We start from the raw sequence: 18,078 nt of genomic DNA, 5'->3' as shown, positions 1-18,078 counted from the left end.
GAATTGGCATAAATTCACACTGAGAGGTATTGACTGGTATATCTTTTCCAAAAATCCAGTTTTGTTTTCGTTTTTTTTTTTTTTAATTTTTTTTTCAACGTTTTTATTTATTTTGGGGACAGAGAGAGACAGAGCATGAACGGGGGAGGGGCAGAGAGAGAGGGAGACACAGAATCGGAAACAGGCTCCAGGCTCTGAGCCATCCGCCCAGAGCCCGACGCGGGGCTCGAACTCACGGACCGCGAGATCGTGACCTGGCTGAAGTCGGACGCTTAACCGACTGCGCCACACAGGCGCCCCTGTTTTCGTTTTTTTGACAGGAGTCATAGTGATGGGAAATGAAGCAGAACACTAGAATTCTGAGTTTGGGTAGGGAAAGAGAAAAGGCAGCCCGGGACGTTAGTAATTTATCAGACATTGATGGAGGGCCCCACTAGGTACCAGTTTCTGTAAAAAAGATACACTTGGCTCACCTCACAGTCTGTCCCTGGGCCAGCCCTTCTGTGATGAGCCAATGCTCAGCAATGCTTGGGGTTTCTTAGAAGTGCTGTTAATTTTTTCTCTTCAGTAATTAATATAGTCACATCAAAGCGGCTTGCAGTTAATTATCTCCCAGCCAGATTAATCTTACCTTCCCTTAAAATGTGCTACATTTGGAAAGGCATCTGGTAGGCAAAGGAAAGACTGTATGTGTGTGCTGTACCCTTTAAAAAAGGGAGAGCAGCATTTCTGCGTTTTAGTGGAACACAAATATCTGAGGTTGACCCAATGATGTGTTGCTGGGGGGCCATGGAAGAAGAGGAGGAGGAGGAGGAGGAGGAGGAGGAGGAGGAGGAGGAGGAGGAGGAGGAGGAGAAGGAGAAGGACAGATTTTAGCTCCTGAATTGATATTATTTATCCCTGTTGAGATTTCCCTACCTCTTCGCTAAGAGTCCCATCTCAGAAATTCCCTTTGGGTAGAGCTGCATTTTTTTTTTCTGGGTCTTTCCTTGTTATCTTTATTAGAGGTGAAAACACACTGAAGTGTTGCTCTGGCCATTGTTGGGACCGGTGTGTTCCTGCTTTGCTCCCTCACCATTGCCCCCTTGATGTTGGTGGGACGCCATTACTTGTTTATTACATTTGGTTCTGGGCCTGGGAGCTCCTGGGGGTGGGGAGGAGGGGCAGCCACTGCATCTTGTTTGTAATCCCAATGCCTAGGATAATTCCAGGCCGATCTTAAACTATAATGAATGCTTGTTTGATGACTGACGTAGCTAGAGGCACTTCGTTCATTTTCTTTCTGAAGCTGGGAATCAATCTTTTCTTCTTCCTCCCCCCCCCCCCGGCCCCCCGGCCCCCCCCTCCCCTGCGTAGCACATATCATTGATCTGAAAACATGAAAATCAATGGATGGATGCTTAGATCCTAGTATAAATCTATGGGAATGTATCAACATGAGGCACAGCTTACCTTGTTGGGAACTGGACATTTTTGTGGTTTCTTTAATTTATTCAGAGAGAGAAATGTAAATTTGTCCTTTTGTTTTGATACAAATTTACCCGCCCTCCCCCCCCCCCATGCACATGCACACACACACACACGCACATGCACACACACACACACAGGCACACACACGTTTTAACTGGAGGACTCTGAACTAGCTTGTGTAGTCCTTTCTGATCTGTGAAATACAACAATGGACAAATAAAGCAAAATCGAATTTGGCCAGTCTTTGAAATTGATTTCAAATTAGAGCAGCACTGTTAATTCTATTAGGGCAGTCACACTCAGAACTGGGTCTCTGAAATGGATTAAAATGTATTCATTTAGAGACTTATAAGTATATCCTTGATGAATTAGCTAGGGAAATAATGCTCCCAGAAGAAATTATGTGTGGGAGGTGAATGACCGCAGCCCTGTCTCTAGTGCCTCGTGTTATCTTTGGAGGTTTTATTGGCTTTGGGGTCTGTGGAGAGTCCCAAGTGTCCACTACAGTCAAGATCTGAGAGTCTGTGAGCCTGAGAGCAATTGTGAGTCTGGTCCTGGGACTATGATGCCTCTCTATCCATGTGTGCAGTGGGAGTGATGATGGTTCCGTGGTGGGGAGAAGACCACCCACTTCCTAAGATGAGATGGGCCTCTAAGATATAGGTCTAATCAGTAAAATGCCCAGATTGCTGAGTTTGAGATAGAACATGTTGGGTGTGTTTCTTCCTTGGAGCCAAAACTTGACCTATGGTTTCTTCGGCAGGTGAGAGTGATTTCCCAGTGATTGCTTTGGCCCTTACAACCAGAGAACAGGATTCTTCCCTCCTTTTTGGCCACTAAATGCCTGCGCACACCACACATTCCTGCGAGGGAAGAAGGGCGGAGCTTCTTGGATGATGATGGACATTCCACTGGACAGGATGAGGGCAGAGAGTGTGACATCAACACCACAAAGGTAAGAGCTTCCACTGACCTTCTTCTCTGGCCCCCTTACTTATCAAAGGGAGGGCAGAATGAGCCTTACAATGTAGTGACAGAAATGAAGGTCAGACACCGGGGAGACTATTCTGACTCAAATTCACCGGCAGTTGGGGCACGTGACCGAAGGAGGAAAGGAGAGAGCCAGCCTGGGAGGAAATAGGTTGGATTCTTTTGGGGGATGCATGAAGGCAGCTCTGGAAGAATCCGTAGCCCACATTGCCCATCTCCCCTTTTGACATTGATAGTTCAGACATGAGGAAGTAGCACTAGTATTATTGAGATAAAATTCCATTTGTGTCCATTTAAGTCAGTCTGGCTTAAAATGGACTGTGGAGTTGGGTTGGTAAGTCTGGGTCAGGCTGCAGATTGGGGGCTTATCGGAAGTAGCTGGCATGGAGACACATTTTGTGTGAGCCGCATAACGTTAGGAACATGTTGGATCAAGTCTAATAAAACTTGAGCTATCCCTCATAAAAATCAGGATTTCTGGGTTCTCCTGGAGCACCAGCCCTCTGCTTCCACAAAGGACAATGGACAACAATGTCCTGGAGAGTTCACCACAGTCCCAACCAGCCCACTTTATTTGTTGAACTTACTTGTTTGGCCGCTGGAAGCATTTCATTTCACCTTGTCTGGTCTAGATCATTCTGCTAGCTCTTGGACGAAAACAGTGATAGCCTTTTAATTCTTCCAGATAAAAGAGTATCTTTCACTAGACCATGGGCAGAAATTAGCATAAACGGCTGAGACTGTAGAGGTGGCAATACATGATTCCTTCCATGGAAGAGCTTAGGGTCTAGTGACAGCCATGGTCAGGTCTGTGGTGGTGAGGAGGGCTGTGAAAACATTATACTGTCTTGTGGTGGATGCTAAAATAATAGTGCCCTGCGGGCTGTTGTAAGGTGAGGGGATGAGGAAGTGGGTGGAGGGGACCTATTAATTTGGCTCAGGTGTGTTCAGATTCTCCAGAACTCTCTCCCCTGGACTCCAGAACTTCACCAGTACAACCACTAGTGTGTGGGTTCCTCCACATAATGTGACTGTTGATAGGCTCCTGTCTTGTTGTCCGTCCACATTTTTCCTAGTCCACGTTGAAAATCTTTCATCTGTGATTCTTTGCTTTTTACAACTAGGACAGATTTCTGGCCACTTGTCTCACTAAATCACTCAGTCAGGATCCCTGGAGAGGAGCACCCACACTAACTAGAGGTCCAGATGGAATGAATACAGTTCTAAGAGGACTGTTCCAGGTGGAGGGAGCTGCCTCGCTTCCAGAAAGCTCTTTGAAATTTCATGTATTCTATACGCTGGCTCTGGGCATGACCTTCTAGATGTCTCAGAAGTAGCTATTTGTTTTTCAGAATTGCACTATTTTACTGGTTCTAACAACACTGAGTCACGAGAGCCTAAAGCAAGGAACCCTAGCATTTCCATTCCCAAATCCACATAGGGTGGGCTATGCAATGCCACTGACATTTGACCATGCCCTCTTATCTTCTCTGGCCCATTATCTATTACCGATGTTCTTTTCCTTACATGTTACCCACACCAGTACACAGGGAGCTTGCTGGAAGAGAAGATCAGCGAAGGTCAGCGAAGGTGCCTGGGGAGGATACCTCCATTCATGGGTGTGGATTGACTTTAGATTTCTAATTCTGTTTACATCTGCTTGGTTTTATTTGGAATATTCTCACATGCCATGGGCAGAAATATGAGTTAGCAGGACCTAACCTTTTAAAAAACATTAGTGATTTTTAGGGCTTCTGGGTGGCTCAGTCTTTCAAGCATCCGACTCTTGATTTTGGCTCAGGTCATGATCTCATGGTACGTGAGTTCAAGCCCCACATTGGGCTCTGTGCTGAAAGTTCGGAGCCTGCTTGGGATTCTGTCTTTTCCTTGCTCTCTGCCCTTCCCCTGCTCTCTCTCTCTCTCAAAATAAAAAAAAAAAAATTAAAAATTAGTGATTTTTCTTTTATATTTAATGGGATAAAATGCAGCTCTTAAAAGAATGTTCCAAAAAGATGGCAGTATTAATTCTGAAAAATGCCCTATTTGCTTTAATTTGATAGGAGGACTTAACATAGATTTTGGACAAGTGGGAGGGCAGAAGGAATCTAGGTTTTTCTTTACATTTGTGGGATTGATTGAAAAAAGTGGTTCTGCCCCATAAAAATACCGACTTGTGTTTGTTATGCTTTTGTTATTTTTCCGAGCAAAGCCAGAGCATTATCAAAGCCACTCATGCACTTGTGTGCATGTGTATTTGTCAGCCTTGAAAAGACTCTGTTCCGAGAGTATTTTTTAAGTGAGTTTGAGAGCATAAAGCAAAAAGAGAGGGAAGTGGACTAAGAAGAGGTGAGTAAGAGGTTAATGGCTTTGAAAAGCCTTTTACAGGGTGCCACTTGGAGAGAAGATCAATGCAGGTTTTCTTTTAAGCTTCAGTGGATATCTTGGATTTTTGACATCTTTTTCTTTCTTTTCAATCCTGTAAACACCGAGAGGCACAAGGTAGCCAAATACAGTAGATAGTGTTCTCACCATGAGTAATTTGGGTTAGTAGTAGGCAGGGGGAGCGATACAGAGGCCAATGATCTTCTTGAGAAAGAGGACAAAAATAGCAGTTGATTTTTCAGCTTTGCAGCCAAATGCCTTTTGTGCTCCCAGATGTGCCTGATTGGAGACTCCATGTGTCCTCGGTATGCTTATACCCAATCCCCCAGTAAGGAGTATAGCATTCTTTAATGAGGATGATAAAAAACTCTGTGAATTTAAAAGTCAGCCAGTCCCTCCTGCCTCCCACTTAAATTTAAATACTCATGTTTGAGGCATAGTGGAAAGAGTCTGCCACACAAAAGCTGGATAATGTTGACCAAACTCTGCATCTCAGGTGTCCCTATTTGCAACGTGGGCTATAAGATCTACCACTAAGGACTGTTAGAGAACTCAAGGAGGTTCTTCATTCATTCCATGACGCTTCCTCATTCCCTCCTAGTGCCCGGGTACTGCATGAGTTGCTGGGAATTCAAGGGTAACCAATAGTGTGTGTGAAAGCACTTACTACACAGTACATGGCCCAAAAAGGTGCGTGGTAAATTTTTCTTGAAACATTTTTGATGGAGAATTTTAACATGTACCAAAATAGGGAGAATACTACATTGAACTCCTGTACCCATCACACAACTGCAACAATGATCAATCCATGGCCATATCTTGTATGAGTAAGATACACCTCCCCCACCCCTCCCGACTCTGTCACTCCCCATGGATTATTTTGAAATGAATCTCAAATGTATAATTTTATCCATAAAATTTTAATATATACTTTCAAAAGATAAGGGTTCTTTTAAAAAGCATACTTACAATACCATCAGCACATTGAGAAATTAACAATCATTCTTTTATATGATCATGTATCTAGCTGGTGCTCCAACGTCCCTGTTTTTCATATTTTTTTAAGCATTTGGCCTGTTAAAATCGGGAGTCATACAAAGCCCACACATTGGATCTGTTTGATATGTCGCTTATCTGGTCTGTGCCGTTTGTCTGTACAGTTTCCCACAGTCTGGATTTCGCTGTGTCACTCACTGCACATGTTCCCCTGAAATCTCCATGTGATTTCAAGTGGCAGATCTAGACTCTCAATAAAATTCAGGCCTGATTTGTTGTTGTTGCTGTTGTTGAAATACTGCAGAATTGTGTATCATGAGGCACATGTGTATCATGAGGCACATTGTGTCTTGTTTCTTTCTGTTACTTCGGGCTTGATCAGTGAGCTCAGGTATTGCCATTCTGATGTAGCTGTGGTAAAGTTCCCCACCAGCTTTTTATCTGGGTGTTAGCAACCCAGATCTGTCATTTCATGATGACCTTGTGAAATAGGGAGATTTTAATTCTATCATTCCTTCTCCATTAGATGGAACCCTATTTTAAAGAATAGTTTTATTGAGATATACTTCATTTACGATACAACTTACCTTTTTAAAATACATAATTGGGGTGTTCTTAGTATATTCATAAGGTTGTACAGTCATCTAATTCCAGAACATTTTTATCACCCCCCAAAGAAACACATACCTATTAGCACTCACACCCTATCTCTCTTCCTCCCAGCCCCTGGCAACCACTAATTTGCTTTCTGTCTCTATGGGTTTGCTTACTCTGGATATTTCATATAAATGGAATCGTACAATATGTGGCCTGTTTTGGTCTGGCTTCTTTCATTAGAATAATGTTTTCAAAACATTATTATCTACAGCGAAATATGTTGTCGTATCAGTAATTCATTCCTTTTTATGGCCAAATAATATTCCATTGAATGGATAGACCATTTTGTTTATCCATTCATCAATTAATGGATATGGACTTTTGGGTAGTTTTCCCTCTTTGGCTATTATCAATAATGCTGCTATGAGCATTAGTGTATATGTTTTGTTTGTACATATATTTTCAGTTCCTTTATAAATATACTTAGGAGTGGAATTGTTGGATCATATGGTAATTCTATGTTTAACTTTTTCAGAAATGGGCTAAACTCTTTTCCAAAATGGCTGCACCATTTTACATTACCCCTGGTAATGCATGAGGGTTCCAGTTTCTCCACATCCTCACTAACACTGGCATTATGCTAAAATGCTTACATTATTATTACTTTTTGATTTTAGCCATCCTAGTAGTGGCAAGTGTTATCTCGTGTTTTTAATTAGCATTTCACTAATGACGAATGATTTTCCGTCTTTTCACGGACATTTTGGCCATTTGTATATCTTCAGAGAAATGTCTATTGAAGAAATCCTTTGCCCATTTGAAAGTAAGTTATATGGCTTTTTATTATTGAGTTGTAAGAGCTCTTTATTCTGGATACTAAATCGTTATTGATAATTTATTTGCGAATATTTTTTCACATCATGTGGGTTGTCTTTTCATTTTCTTGATTCTTGTCCTTTGACTTGATAGTGTCCTTTGAAACACAAAATTTTTACTTTTGAAGTCACTTTATCTATTTTTCCTCTTATTTTATTACGCTTTTGGTGTCATAGCTAAGAAGTCACTTTAATCCAAGCTCACAAAGATTTATGCTTGTATTTTCTTATGAGCGTTTTATAGTTTTGGCACCTATATTTAGGTTTCTGATCCACTGATTCATTAACTTTTGTATACGGTGTGAGGTAGGCATCCAATTTTATTCTTTTGCATGTGGCTGTCCAATTGTCCCAGTGCCACTTATTGAAAAGTCTGTTCTTTCCCCATTGAATTCTCTTGACATCCTTGTTGAAAATCAGTTGACAGTAGATATGGACGTATTTCTGGATTCTTAATTCTGCTCCGTTGATCTCCCTCTCTTTCCTATGCCAATTCTACCCTGTCTTGATTACTGTAGCTTTGTAGCAATTTTTGAAATCATGAAGTATGAGTTTCCTGACTTTGTTCTTCTTTTTCAAGATTGTTTGACTATTCTGGGTTTCTTGCACTTCCATATGAATTTTAGAATCAGCTTGTCTGTCAATTTCTGAAAAGAAAAGGCAGCTAATATTTTGATGGGAATTGTGTTCAATCTATAGATTAATTTGGGGAGTACTGCTATATGGGGATGTCTGTACATTTATTTTTGTTTAATTTCTTTCAACAATATTTTGTAGTTTGGGCACAAATTTGTACCACTTTTGTTAAATTCATTGCTAAATAATAACTTTGTGATGCTACTATAAATGGAACTGTTTTTTAAATTTCATATTTCTGTTTACTCATTGCTAGTGTACAGAAATACAATAGATTTTTGTATATTGACTTCATATTCTGCAACATTGCTGAATTTATTTATTAGTTCTAATACATTTTTTGTGTGTATTCTGTAAGATTTTCTATATACATAATCATGTCACCTACAAATAGAGATAGTATTTTTGGGCTCTATTGCCGGGTACATCTATATTTGTCATTTTTATGTTTTCTTGATCAATTGACTGTTTTATTTTTATATAATGCTCTTTGTCTTTGGTAACAATTTTTGTCTTAAATTTTATTTTGTGTGGTTATCAGTATAGCCACTCCTGCTTTCTTTTGGTTACTGTTTTCATGCTTTTACTTTCAAACTGTGTTTTTCAATCTAAATAAATATTTTCTAGTGTACTATTTTAATTGTTTCTGTTACAATGGTTTTTGAGTTGTTGGAATATTTTTATAAAGAAAAATTTCCCTCTTTAACTACTATATGGTTCTCCTAAGGTATAATTCATGCAGGAAAACAAGATAAATGTTTGATTTTCTTTTTTGTCTCACATTCCAGAGTAACGAGTTGGTACTTTAGTACCCTTCAAAGGTGACCAATGTATTCTTTCTTTCTTTCTTTCTTAAAAAATATTATTATGAACTCGGGGATTTTAACATACTTGATGTGTTTCAGTCTATTGGAGATTTTTTCTTTTTGATGCACAAATCTTTGGCCAGTGTGAGTCTCCAGTTGGTCCTGAGTCCCTTTGAATATTCCCGTGTCCTTCCCTTCCCTTGTCCTTCTGTTCCTCGCTTTCTCATGTAACAAGATAGTCCAGGCTTATTTTGTGTATTTCTTACCCCAGACCTGGGATTGTCTATTTCTCCAAGAAGCCCTTGTTATTTTAGTGAGAAGTTGTATTTTGATGCCTCAATCTGCACAAACTCTAGATGTTCATTGCTCTTGACTTGGTGTCTTCAGTTGGGTTCCCAGGGAAATAGACTAAGACAGAAATTTATGTGCAGAAAGTTTGTTGGGAGGTTCCCTTGGGACAAATACTAGTGGGAATTGAAGGAAGTAGGGTTGGGTAAAGAGAGGCGTTGAACTGGGATGAAGTTGTGACAGAAATCTTAGCTGATCCTATGGGAACTCTGGAACTCGGGTGCCCACCTTGAGAAAAAGGTGCTGGGTTGTTGTAGCTTCCCCATACATAAGCCACTGGATGTGAACTTGCCTGGTGAAAGAGTGTGACCTTGGGCAAGGCAGCTCTCTTTGGCTGAGGGTGATTCCCAAAGAGGGACTTAACTGAGAGCCCTTTAGCTATTAACACTTCCAGCAAGTGTGAGAATGAGTGTTTCAATTCTAAAGGGGAAATATAAGTGATGCTTCAGAGCATCCACTGGAGATAGTCATTCTGTTGTAGGTTTCTTCAGTGGAAATAAGATTTTCTTTTGGGGCGCCTGGGTGGCGCAGTCGGTTAAGCATCCGACTTCAGCCAGGTCAGGATCTCGCGGTCCGTGGGTTTGAGCCCCGCGTCAGGCTCTGGACTGATGGCTCGGAGCCTGGAGCCTGTTTCCGATTCTGTGTCTCCCTCTCTCTCTGCCCCTCCCCCGTTCATGCTCTGTCTCTCTCTGTCCCAAAAATAAATAAACGTTGAAAAAAAAAATAAAAAAAAATGTTTAAAAAAAAAAAGATTTTCTTTTAAGAAAAATTAAATTATCAGTCCATAATGATATTTCTAGTTCAGATTTAGGATCATTGGGTTTTTATTTTATTTATTTGATTTTATATTTATATTTCTTTTATTTTGCCCTCAAAATCTTGGGGGATAATGATATTAACATAATCATTTACTTGCTTTAACCTATGTGTATGCATAAAAGTTTCAGAATAATTATACCAACATGAATACTAAAAATATTTTAAGATTTCTATACTATATTTGTCCTATGGTGTATACCACTATGGATGTACAGTCAGATTATTGAAATTAAATTAAATTTAGAAAACCTTGAGGGGCACCTGGGTGGCTCAGTTGGTTGAAGGTCTGACCTGGCTCAGGTCGTGATCTCGCAGTTCATGATTTTGAGCCCCACATTAGGCTCTCTGCTGTCTGCCTCTCAGCGCAGAGCCTGCTTTGGATCTTCTGCCCCCCTCTTTCTGCCTCTCCCCTGCTTGCACTCTCTCGAAAGTAAATAAACAAATGAAAAAAAACCTTGGAATAATGGAATAATTTATCTCTCTGAAGTTACTGACCAACTTGATATACAGTAAGGTTACATTTTTAAGGATTGTCTTTTTTAAATTTAATTTTGTTTCATAATTATGTAAAATATTTACACAGTTCCAAGTCCAGCTTCCAACACTGTGCCCTATATCCTGTTCCCTCTCTCCCCATATAGGGAGGCACTTTTTTCATTTTTGGTTTATCCTTTTGCCGTTTCTTTTTCTTTACATAAGCATGTGTGTACATGCGTGTGTGTGTGTTCGTATGTGTGTGTATATGCATGTATATGATGTATGTACACACACACATATTTTCCCTTTACTTAAATAATATATCCTAGAAATCACTCCATTGCATATATATATATATATAGAGAGAGAGAGAGAGAGAGAGAGAGAGAGGAGAGGGAGAGAGAGGAGAGGGAGAGAGACCGTAGTTTATTTGGCCAATCTTCTATTGATGGCTGTTTGGATTGTTTCCAGTTATGCAAGTGTTTTTAATTTTTGTCTGTTTCTCTTTGGAGAGGTTTCTAGAAGAGAGATTGCTGGGGCAAAGGGTAAATGCCTGTACAGTTTTGCTACATCTTGTCAAATTCTCCTCCAAAAGGGTTCCCCTTCATTTTGCATCGCCCACCTGTCCTCACCCACTTCCCCACAGACTCATTAATAGAGGATGCAGGCCAATTTTTGGATTATAGATCACATGAACATGCATAAAGGAAATGCTTTAATGTATTTTAAATTTATGTATTTATAAATACACATAAATGTGTATATGTTTACATCTATAAATAAATGTATACATTTACATATATAAATAAATTATAAATGTGTAATTTATATTAATCATAAATGTACATAGATATGTGTAAATATACCTTTGATCTGGTGAATGTGTTCTGGGTAGGAGTAAATGAATGGCTGTTAAATAGATGCTGGTCTGACATAGGAAACTTGGAAATAATGATGTTCAGTATCTGCCTTTCTTTATGTTGCTTTAGATGTGTGAGGCAGTGCTGTAGAAAGCCCTGGAATTGGTGTAAGGAACCCCAGCTTGCGCCTCTGTTCTAACCCTTAATAGCTGCATTATGCCCACTTATCTCTTCTGATCCTGCCTCCTCATTGGCAAAATCCCAGAGTAGTAGTGAGGGACACATGACAGAAGGGATGTTTGTGATTGGCAAGGGGCTGTCTGCATGCCAGGGAGCCTAGCTACAGAAGGTAAGGTGAGAACTCTTTCTTCCCTGCCCCCTGCTGGCTGCTGTGGGATGGACACAGCCAAGGAAACCAACCCCGTCCTCTGGCCTCTGTGTCCTGGGACATCTTAGCTTGCCCTCTGAGCTCAAGCATTGGACCTGATCTGGAGATGCTTCCCTTTTCCTCTCTCCCGAAAGCCCCCAACGGGAGCCCCTTCTTTTACGATGTGTGTTGGTTTAATGATCAGACTTTGAGGCATGGGTGGGCCTCACGGAGGGCTCTCTTTCACCAGCACAGAGCGAATGCAAAGTGAGGAGGACAGAATGGGAAGTCTGGCATCAAGGGTGATAACAGGGTCCTGTAGAAAAGTGCCCGCAGAATGATCGGGAAGTGGATGACACACCCCCTGAGACCGGCTTATGCACGTGTGTCATGAAGGCAGACCCTGGCATTCTATTGCTGGGGCTTTCCAGAAGAGCCAAAGAGATGAAAAATAAGCCACCCGAAGAAAATGTCCATTAAAGTCTTAGTGCCAGCTTAGCTAAAACTAGGTCCTTGGAACGTTTTACTACTATACTTGCCATGAGCTCAAGCCTGCTGTTAGAGATCTGAAGTTCCATAAATATTTGGACCAAGCCAGGAGCTCTGATTTAGGCCCTTCAAAGAAGATATCTAACTAAAAATAGAAAGCAGAGGCAGAAAAAAACCCAAGTATTTTGAAGAGGTCAGCAAATCTATTAAATGGCATGTCAAGCTATGCTGTGGTCTCTGGTTTCATGGGAACACACTCATGGGAGCACATTCGGTTAGTGTCTCGAGAGCGAATGCCCATGCATACTTTATGACTGTATGACTTTATGAAGGCTGGACTTTAAGGCTGTGTTCTCTGGTGCATCCTTTTCAAAGGAGGAGTCTCTTGTCTCACCCATAGCCTTGGCTTTTCGTAAACACAAGGGGCAAGAAATTCCTTCCTGATCTTTTTGCCTCCTCTAGTAGTGTCCCCGTATCATCCACTTACTGCAGAGTAGAAAACACATTCTCGTTTTGCTTTTCTACTTTCCTGTCCTTTTTTTTTTCTTTCAAATTAATCACCAAGTACTGCTGATTTGACATTATAAACTTTCCTTGATTTTTGTCACTTCCTCTTTACAGACACCACCGCTATGTGAGTTGGGGTCTTCTCCCTTCCTCTCACCTGTTCTGTTGTAGCCCTGTCTCTTTGGCCCTGAACTTTCACCCCAAGCAGACCCCTGCTCCACTGTCAGTGGGGTCTTTCTAAGTCACCGTTGGCAAAGACAGCTGTGTCCAGTCATTGATTAAGATTGTTTAGGGGCACCTGGATGGCTCAGTCGGTTAAGTGTCTGACTCTTGATTTCAGCTCAGGTCATGAAATCATGGTTTGTGGGTTCGAGCCCTGCACTGGGCTCTGTGCTGACAGTGCGGAGCCTGGTTGGGATATTCTCTGTCTTTCTCTGTCTCTCTCTGTCTTTCTCTGCCTCAAAATAGATAAACATTAAAAAAATAAAAAATAAATAATAAAAAAAGATTGTTTAGTGGTCTTGCTTACAGGTAAAGTCCAGACTCTGTAGACTGATATACAAGATTCTTCCCAATCTTGCTTATGCCCAACCCTTGGTGCCAACTGTTGGGAATGCCCATTCCCCTTGTTTGGTCAACTCTGCTTGAACTGTTAATGTTTGAGCCAAATGTAACCAATGACAAGGGCCATTGCTCTTTTCTCAATAAGCCCAAAGATGCTTGACTCATTTCTGTTATAGCATTTCCCACATTGCATTATTGGATTATAATAAGGAAGAAAGTAGATGGAGGAGAGGGTGTATATAGTGGGAGTACCATGGATTTGCATTAATCCAACCTGGGTTTAAATTCTGGCTCCACCATTTACCTATACTGTGATCTTTGACTCAACCTCTCTGAGCATCCATTTTTCTGTACACATTCTGTAAAGTGTTGGCAGGATTAAATGGCATCGTGTCTATCGAAGCATCTAATAGTACCCTGTAGGAATTTAGTATATGATAGTCTCCTACCTTTCTTTTTTCTGCACCATTTGCTCTGAGGAAGTATCATTGTATTGGGTGATAGTCAAAATCTATTACTTTCTCCCTGAGAAATGGATCTGGTACATCCTAATTAGTGTCAGAACTAGAAACAGGCAGTACGTGCTGGGCCAGTATAGACTGGGTATCTATGGGGCAATTGGGAGTGTGTGGGGAACTGTCTGCGAGGGGAGGGAGCAGGAGAGAGAGGAGAGTGTTTGTATGAGGAAACTGATAGTGCAATTAACTTATAGAGGTTTCCCCAAGTCACTGTCTTCTCTGTGGATGTACCTGAAACACTATCCCATGAAGTGTAACTATATCTTTAAGATGTAGGGTACTTAAGGACAGGGAGATAATTATATGCTCTTGATTGTCCACATCCAAACGTAGGAATGGGGCTTTCTCTTAAAGGAGTGAAACATGGGAGCAGAAGGGGAAAGCTACATCTTTTATAAGAGCTGAGCTGAGCCCCCAATCACGTGTGGGTTGGGGGCGAGGGTCAGAGCAGAGAAGAGAACTGTTTGTGAGGGTGCATGACTGAGACCTGGGCACAGGGAGAGGTGAGCTACAAGTCAGGCAGCAACCAGCCTGTCACGTTTGAACTGAGCATTGCCAAATGCGGGAGCCTCGTGGTTGAGACTGGGGAAGCTTGTATTGTGTAAGTGATCCACAAGGCGTTGCTTTTTGGGGGCCTGGAGGTAAATTTTGTATGCTTAAAAAAAATAAAGAACTAGGAACGAAGGTTCATCAAACTTAGATGGCAGTCTTCTTTTTCCTAAAAAATGGATCCATCAACCCCACTTTTTGGAGAACAATCTGTTTTGTGTTCATTTTCTTCCGGTTAAAATGCATAATGCTTTTTCCTTCTTATTCCATTTCCTGCTTTGCTCTTCACGTAGCCCATCATCCTGGAAAGGGCAGATTAAAAATAAGCTTGGCAAGGCACAATGGGGCAGCGCTAATGCCGTCTTGTGCTCCTTCCAGGTGCAGCGTGAACTTCCTCATCTCCCTTCCCATCCAGCTCCCTGCCTCCTGTATCCACCATGGTGTTTGGTGAGTTTTTCCATCGCCCTGGACAAGACGAGGAACTTGTCAACTTGAACGTGGGGGGCTTTAAGCAGTCCGTCGACCAAAGCACCCTCCTGCGGTTTCCTCACACCAGACTCGGAAAACTGCTCACCTGCCACTCGGAAGAGGCCATCCTGGAGCTGTGCGACGACTACAGTGTGGCCGATAAGGAGTACTACTTTGATCGGAACCCCTCCTTGTTCAGATACGTTTTGAATTTTTATTACACGGGGAAGCTGCATGTCATGGAGGAGCTGTGCGTCTTCTCATTCTGCCAGGAGATCGAGTACTGGGGCATCAACGAGCTCTTCATCGATTCCTGCTGCAGTAATCGCTACCAGGAACGCAAGGAGGATAACCACGAGAAGGACTGGGACCAGAAGAGCAATGACGTGAGTACCGACACCTCCTTTGAAGAGTCGTCCCTGTTTGAGAAGGAGCTGGAGAAGTTTGACAAGCTGCGATTTGGTCAGCTCCGGAAGAAGATCTGGATTCGAATGGAAAACCCAGCCTACTGCCTGTCTGCCAAGCTCATTGCCATCTCGTCCTTGAGCGTGGTGCTGGCCTCCATTGTGGCCATGTGTGTGCACAGCATGTCAGAGTTCCAGAACGAGGACGGAGAGGTGGATGACCCCGTGCTGGAAGGTGTGGAGATTGCGTGCATTGCTTGGTTCACTGGCGAGCTTGCCATCCGGCTGGTCGCTGCTCCCTGTCAAAAGAAATTCTGGAAAAACCCTCTGAACATAATTGACTTCGTCTCCATTATCCCCTTCTATGCCACCTTGGCCGTAGACACCAAGGAGGAAGAGAGTGAGGACATTGAAAACATGGGCAAGGTGGTCCAGATCCTCAGGCTTATGAGGATTTTCCGAATCCTCAAGCTTGCCCGGCACTCAGTAGGACTTCGGTCTCTAGGTGCCACCCTGAGACACAGCTATCATGAAGTTGGGCTCCTGCTTCTCTTTCTCTCTGTGGGCATTTCCATCTTTTCTGTGCTTATCTACTCTGTGGAGAAAGACGAGCAGACATCCAGCCTCACCAGCATCCCCATCTGCTGGTGGTGGGCCACCATCAGCATGACCACTGTGGGCTATGGAGACACGCACCCAGTCACCTTGGCCGGGAAGCTTATCGCCAGCACGTGCATCATCTGTGGCATCTTGGTGGTGGCCCTCCCTATCACCATTATCTTCAACAAGTTTTCCAAGTACTACCAGAAGCAGAAGGACATTGATGTGGACCAGTGCAGTGAGGACCCACCAGAGAAGTGTCACGAGCTACCTTACTTTAACATTAGGGACATTTATGCCCAGCGGATGCACGCCTTCATTACCAGTCTGTCTTCTGTGGGAATTGTGGTGAGCGATCCCGATTCTACAGATGCTTCAAGCATTGAAGACAATGAGGATGTTTATAACACAGCGTCCTTGGAGAATTGCACAGCAAAATGAGCAGGGACATTTGTGCCTGTATCTTGTGTCCCTTCCTGACGTTAGGTTAACACAGCTTTATAAACCTCAATGGGTTCGTTAAAATAATTTAATTCTCAGGGTGTACCTTTCAGCCATAGTTGGACATTCATTGCTCCAAAATGATAGAATCTTCTTTATTTTTCTCAGTAAAGTGAATTAAATGCCTTGTTCTGAAATTTATTTTTTACAAGAGAGAGTTGTGATATGATTTTGGAAAAAAAAAAGGTAAATGGGACTGGGTGGGATTTATTGCTACGGCTTATGTATCATTCTGTGTTTGTCATCTACTCACATTGAGCTAACTGTAAATTACTGACAAGTAGAATCAGAGGCCTGGCTGACTGAAGACTCCATGCATGTAAGATCCACAAAATGAGACAATGCATGTAAATCCATGTTCACGTTCTAGACATGGAAATTAGGAGCCTAATAAACTTGCCTAATTCAGTGTGGAGAATGTCTTGGTTGTACGTTTTTACGTCAAGTAAGTATATTTCAGGATGTTCAAACTTGGTTTGGAAGGGAACTGCTCTTTTTGGAGCATCAAGAGTCCTTTCTGTTAGTTTCTGAATTTTGGATACATATCTACCATGGGCTAGTTCTTCTGTTCAGTAGACTGGTGGTGGTGGGCGGCAGGCAGAAGGATCATGTCCGTGATGAAACCATGCCGTCCAGGGTATATTGATCACACGTGTACAGGTTTGGGACATACTCAAGTTGCCATATGTGAATGAAGCATGTGCCCTTACAGATATGTTTCTAGTGTGTATTTTGTGTTTTATAATTTCTCCTGTTCAGATAAAACCTCATCACCTGAAAAGTATGCAGAGCAGAGTAAATCTCCACATTCACAGGCAGAGATAGACTCCATGAGTGGAAGGAAGGAGAAATGGTGTCCAAACACACAGATATGATTCACTATGGCCAGAGGAGTGAAACTGTAATCACTGGGAAAAGCTACGCCAGGAGCTATAAAACAAGCCACCACTTAAAAATAGTCTTCGAGACAGTAATGTCTGCATCTTATGTAAAAGCCCCTCATGATGAGAGAAGACATACATACTCATTTCCAGAACAATTCCATCCCATGTGGAGAGAATGTAGTGAAAAATCTTAATTTTGGAGATGTATGTGACTCTAACTCATGCTGTCAGACCGAGTCCTTTCCCCGAGATCTTTTTGAATGGAAAAGCCACCTGGATTTATTACCCTACTTCCTATGTCTGTAGACGCATTTCATTGAAAGAAGGACATTGCCTGTGGGTTATCTGATGAAGATAACTCTGACTCATCTCTCCTCTTAACGTTTCCGTGACTTCTGAGACAGATATAACTGAACAGAGTTTACAGTCACTTTTAAATCTGGAGGTTTATTCATTCATGTGTGTCATCCCCTGCCCATTTGAAAAATCTTTCTTTTCCCCCAAACGCCTTTTTGATGTTGGCATAAATATAGTTTTGAAGCATAGCAATAGAATTTGGGATCCAGTTTTATTAAAGATTTCCCAATTAGTAGTGAAGTAGCTGAAGACTGCTTGTATAGTAATAGTAATAGTAATAGTAATAGTAATAGTAATAGTAATAGTAACAGCAATAGTACTAGTAATCATAGTACTAGTAATAATAGTAATACGAGCAACAATAGTAATAGTAATAATAGTAACAGCAATGGCACTGGTAATGGTAATGGTAATAATAGCAACAGCAATAATGATAATTGGCTGCTATGTAAGTGCCCCGCCTGTATCATCTCACTGATTGCTTACAACATCACCATCGGCAAAGGTTTGTTCCTGTCTGCATTTTAAGACGAGGAAACTGAGGCTTGCAAGAAAAGTGCCAGTGCACACAGTGAATGATGGAGTCGTGCCGAGGACCCCAGGATCCAGATTCC

The 18,078-nt window shown here is 41.9% G+C and overlaps 1 protein-coding gene across 3 annotated transcripts in view; it reads left to right on the top strand.

The window, feature by feature from the left end:
* The window catches only part of KCNS3 (potassium voltage-gated channel modifier subfamily S member 3), a 40,470-nt gene extending 22,800 nt beyond the window's left edge, over positions 1 to 17,670 (top strand). For all 3 annotated transcript variants that reach the window (XM_027077948.2, XM_027077947.2, XM_027077946.2), the window contains exons 2-3: positions 2,234 to 2,425; positions 14,629 to 17,670. In XM_027077948.2, the coding sequence (XP_026933749.2) occupies positions 14,688 to 16,163 (1,476 nt within the window). In that variant the 5' untranslated portion in view covers positions 2,234 to 2,425; positions 14,629 to 14,687 and the 3' untranslated portion in view covers positions 16,164 to 17,670. The remainder of the gene's footprint in view (positions 1 to 2,233; positions 2,426 to 14,628) is intronic.
* The last annotated feature ends 408 nt before the right edge of the window (positions 17,671 to 18,078 follow it).

Source organism: Acinonyx jubatus, chromosome A3, assembly GCF_027475565.1.
Source record: "Acinonyx jubatus isolate Ajub_Pintada_27869175 chromosome A3, VMU_Ajub_asm_v1.0, whole genome shotgun sequence".
NCBI classification, from domain to species: Eukaryota; Metazoa; Chordata; class Mammalia; order Carnivora; family Felidae; genus Acinonyx; species Acinonyx jubatus.
The sequence above is the reverse complement of the archived record's forward strand: the minus strand, read 5'-3'. Positions and strand labels throughout refer to the sequence as shown.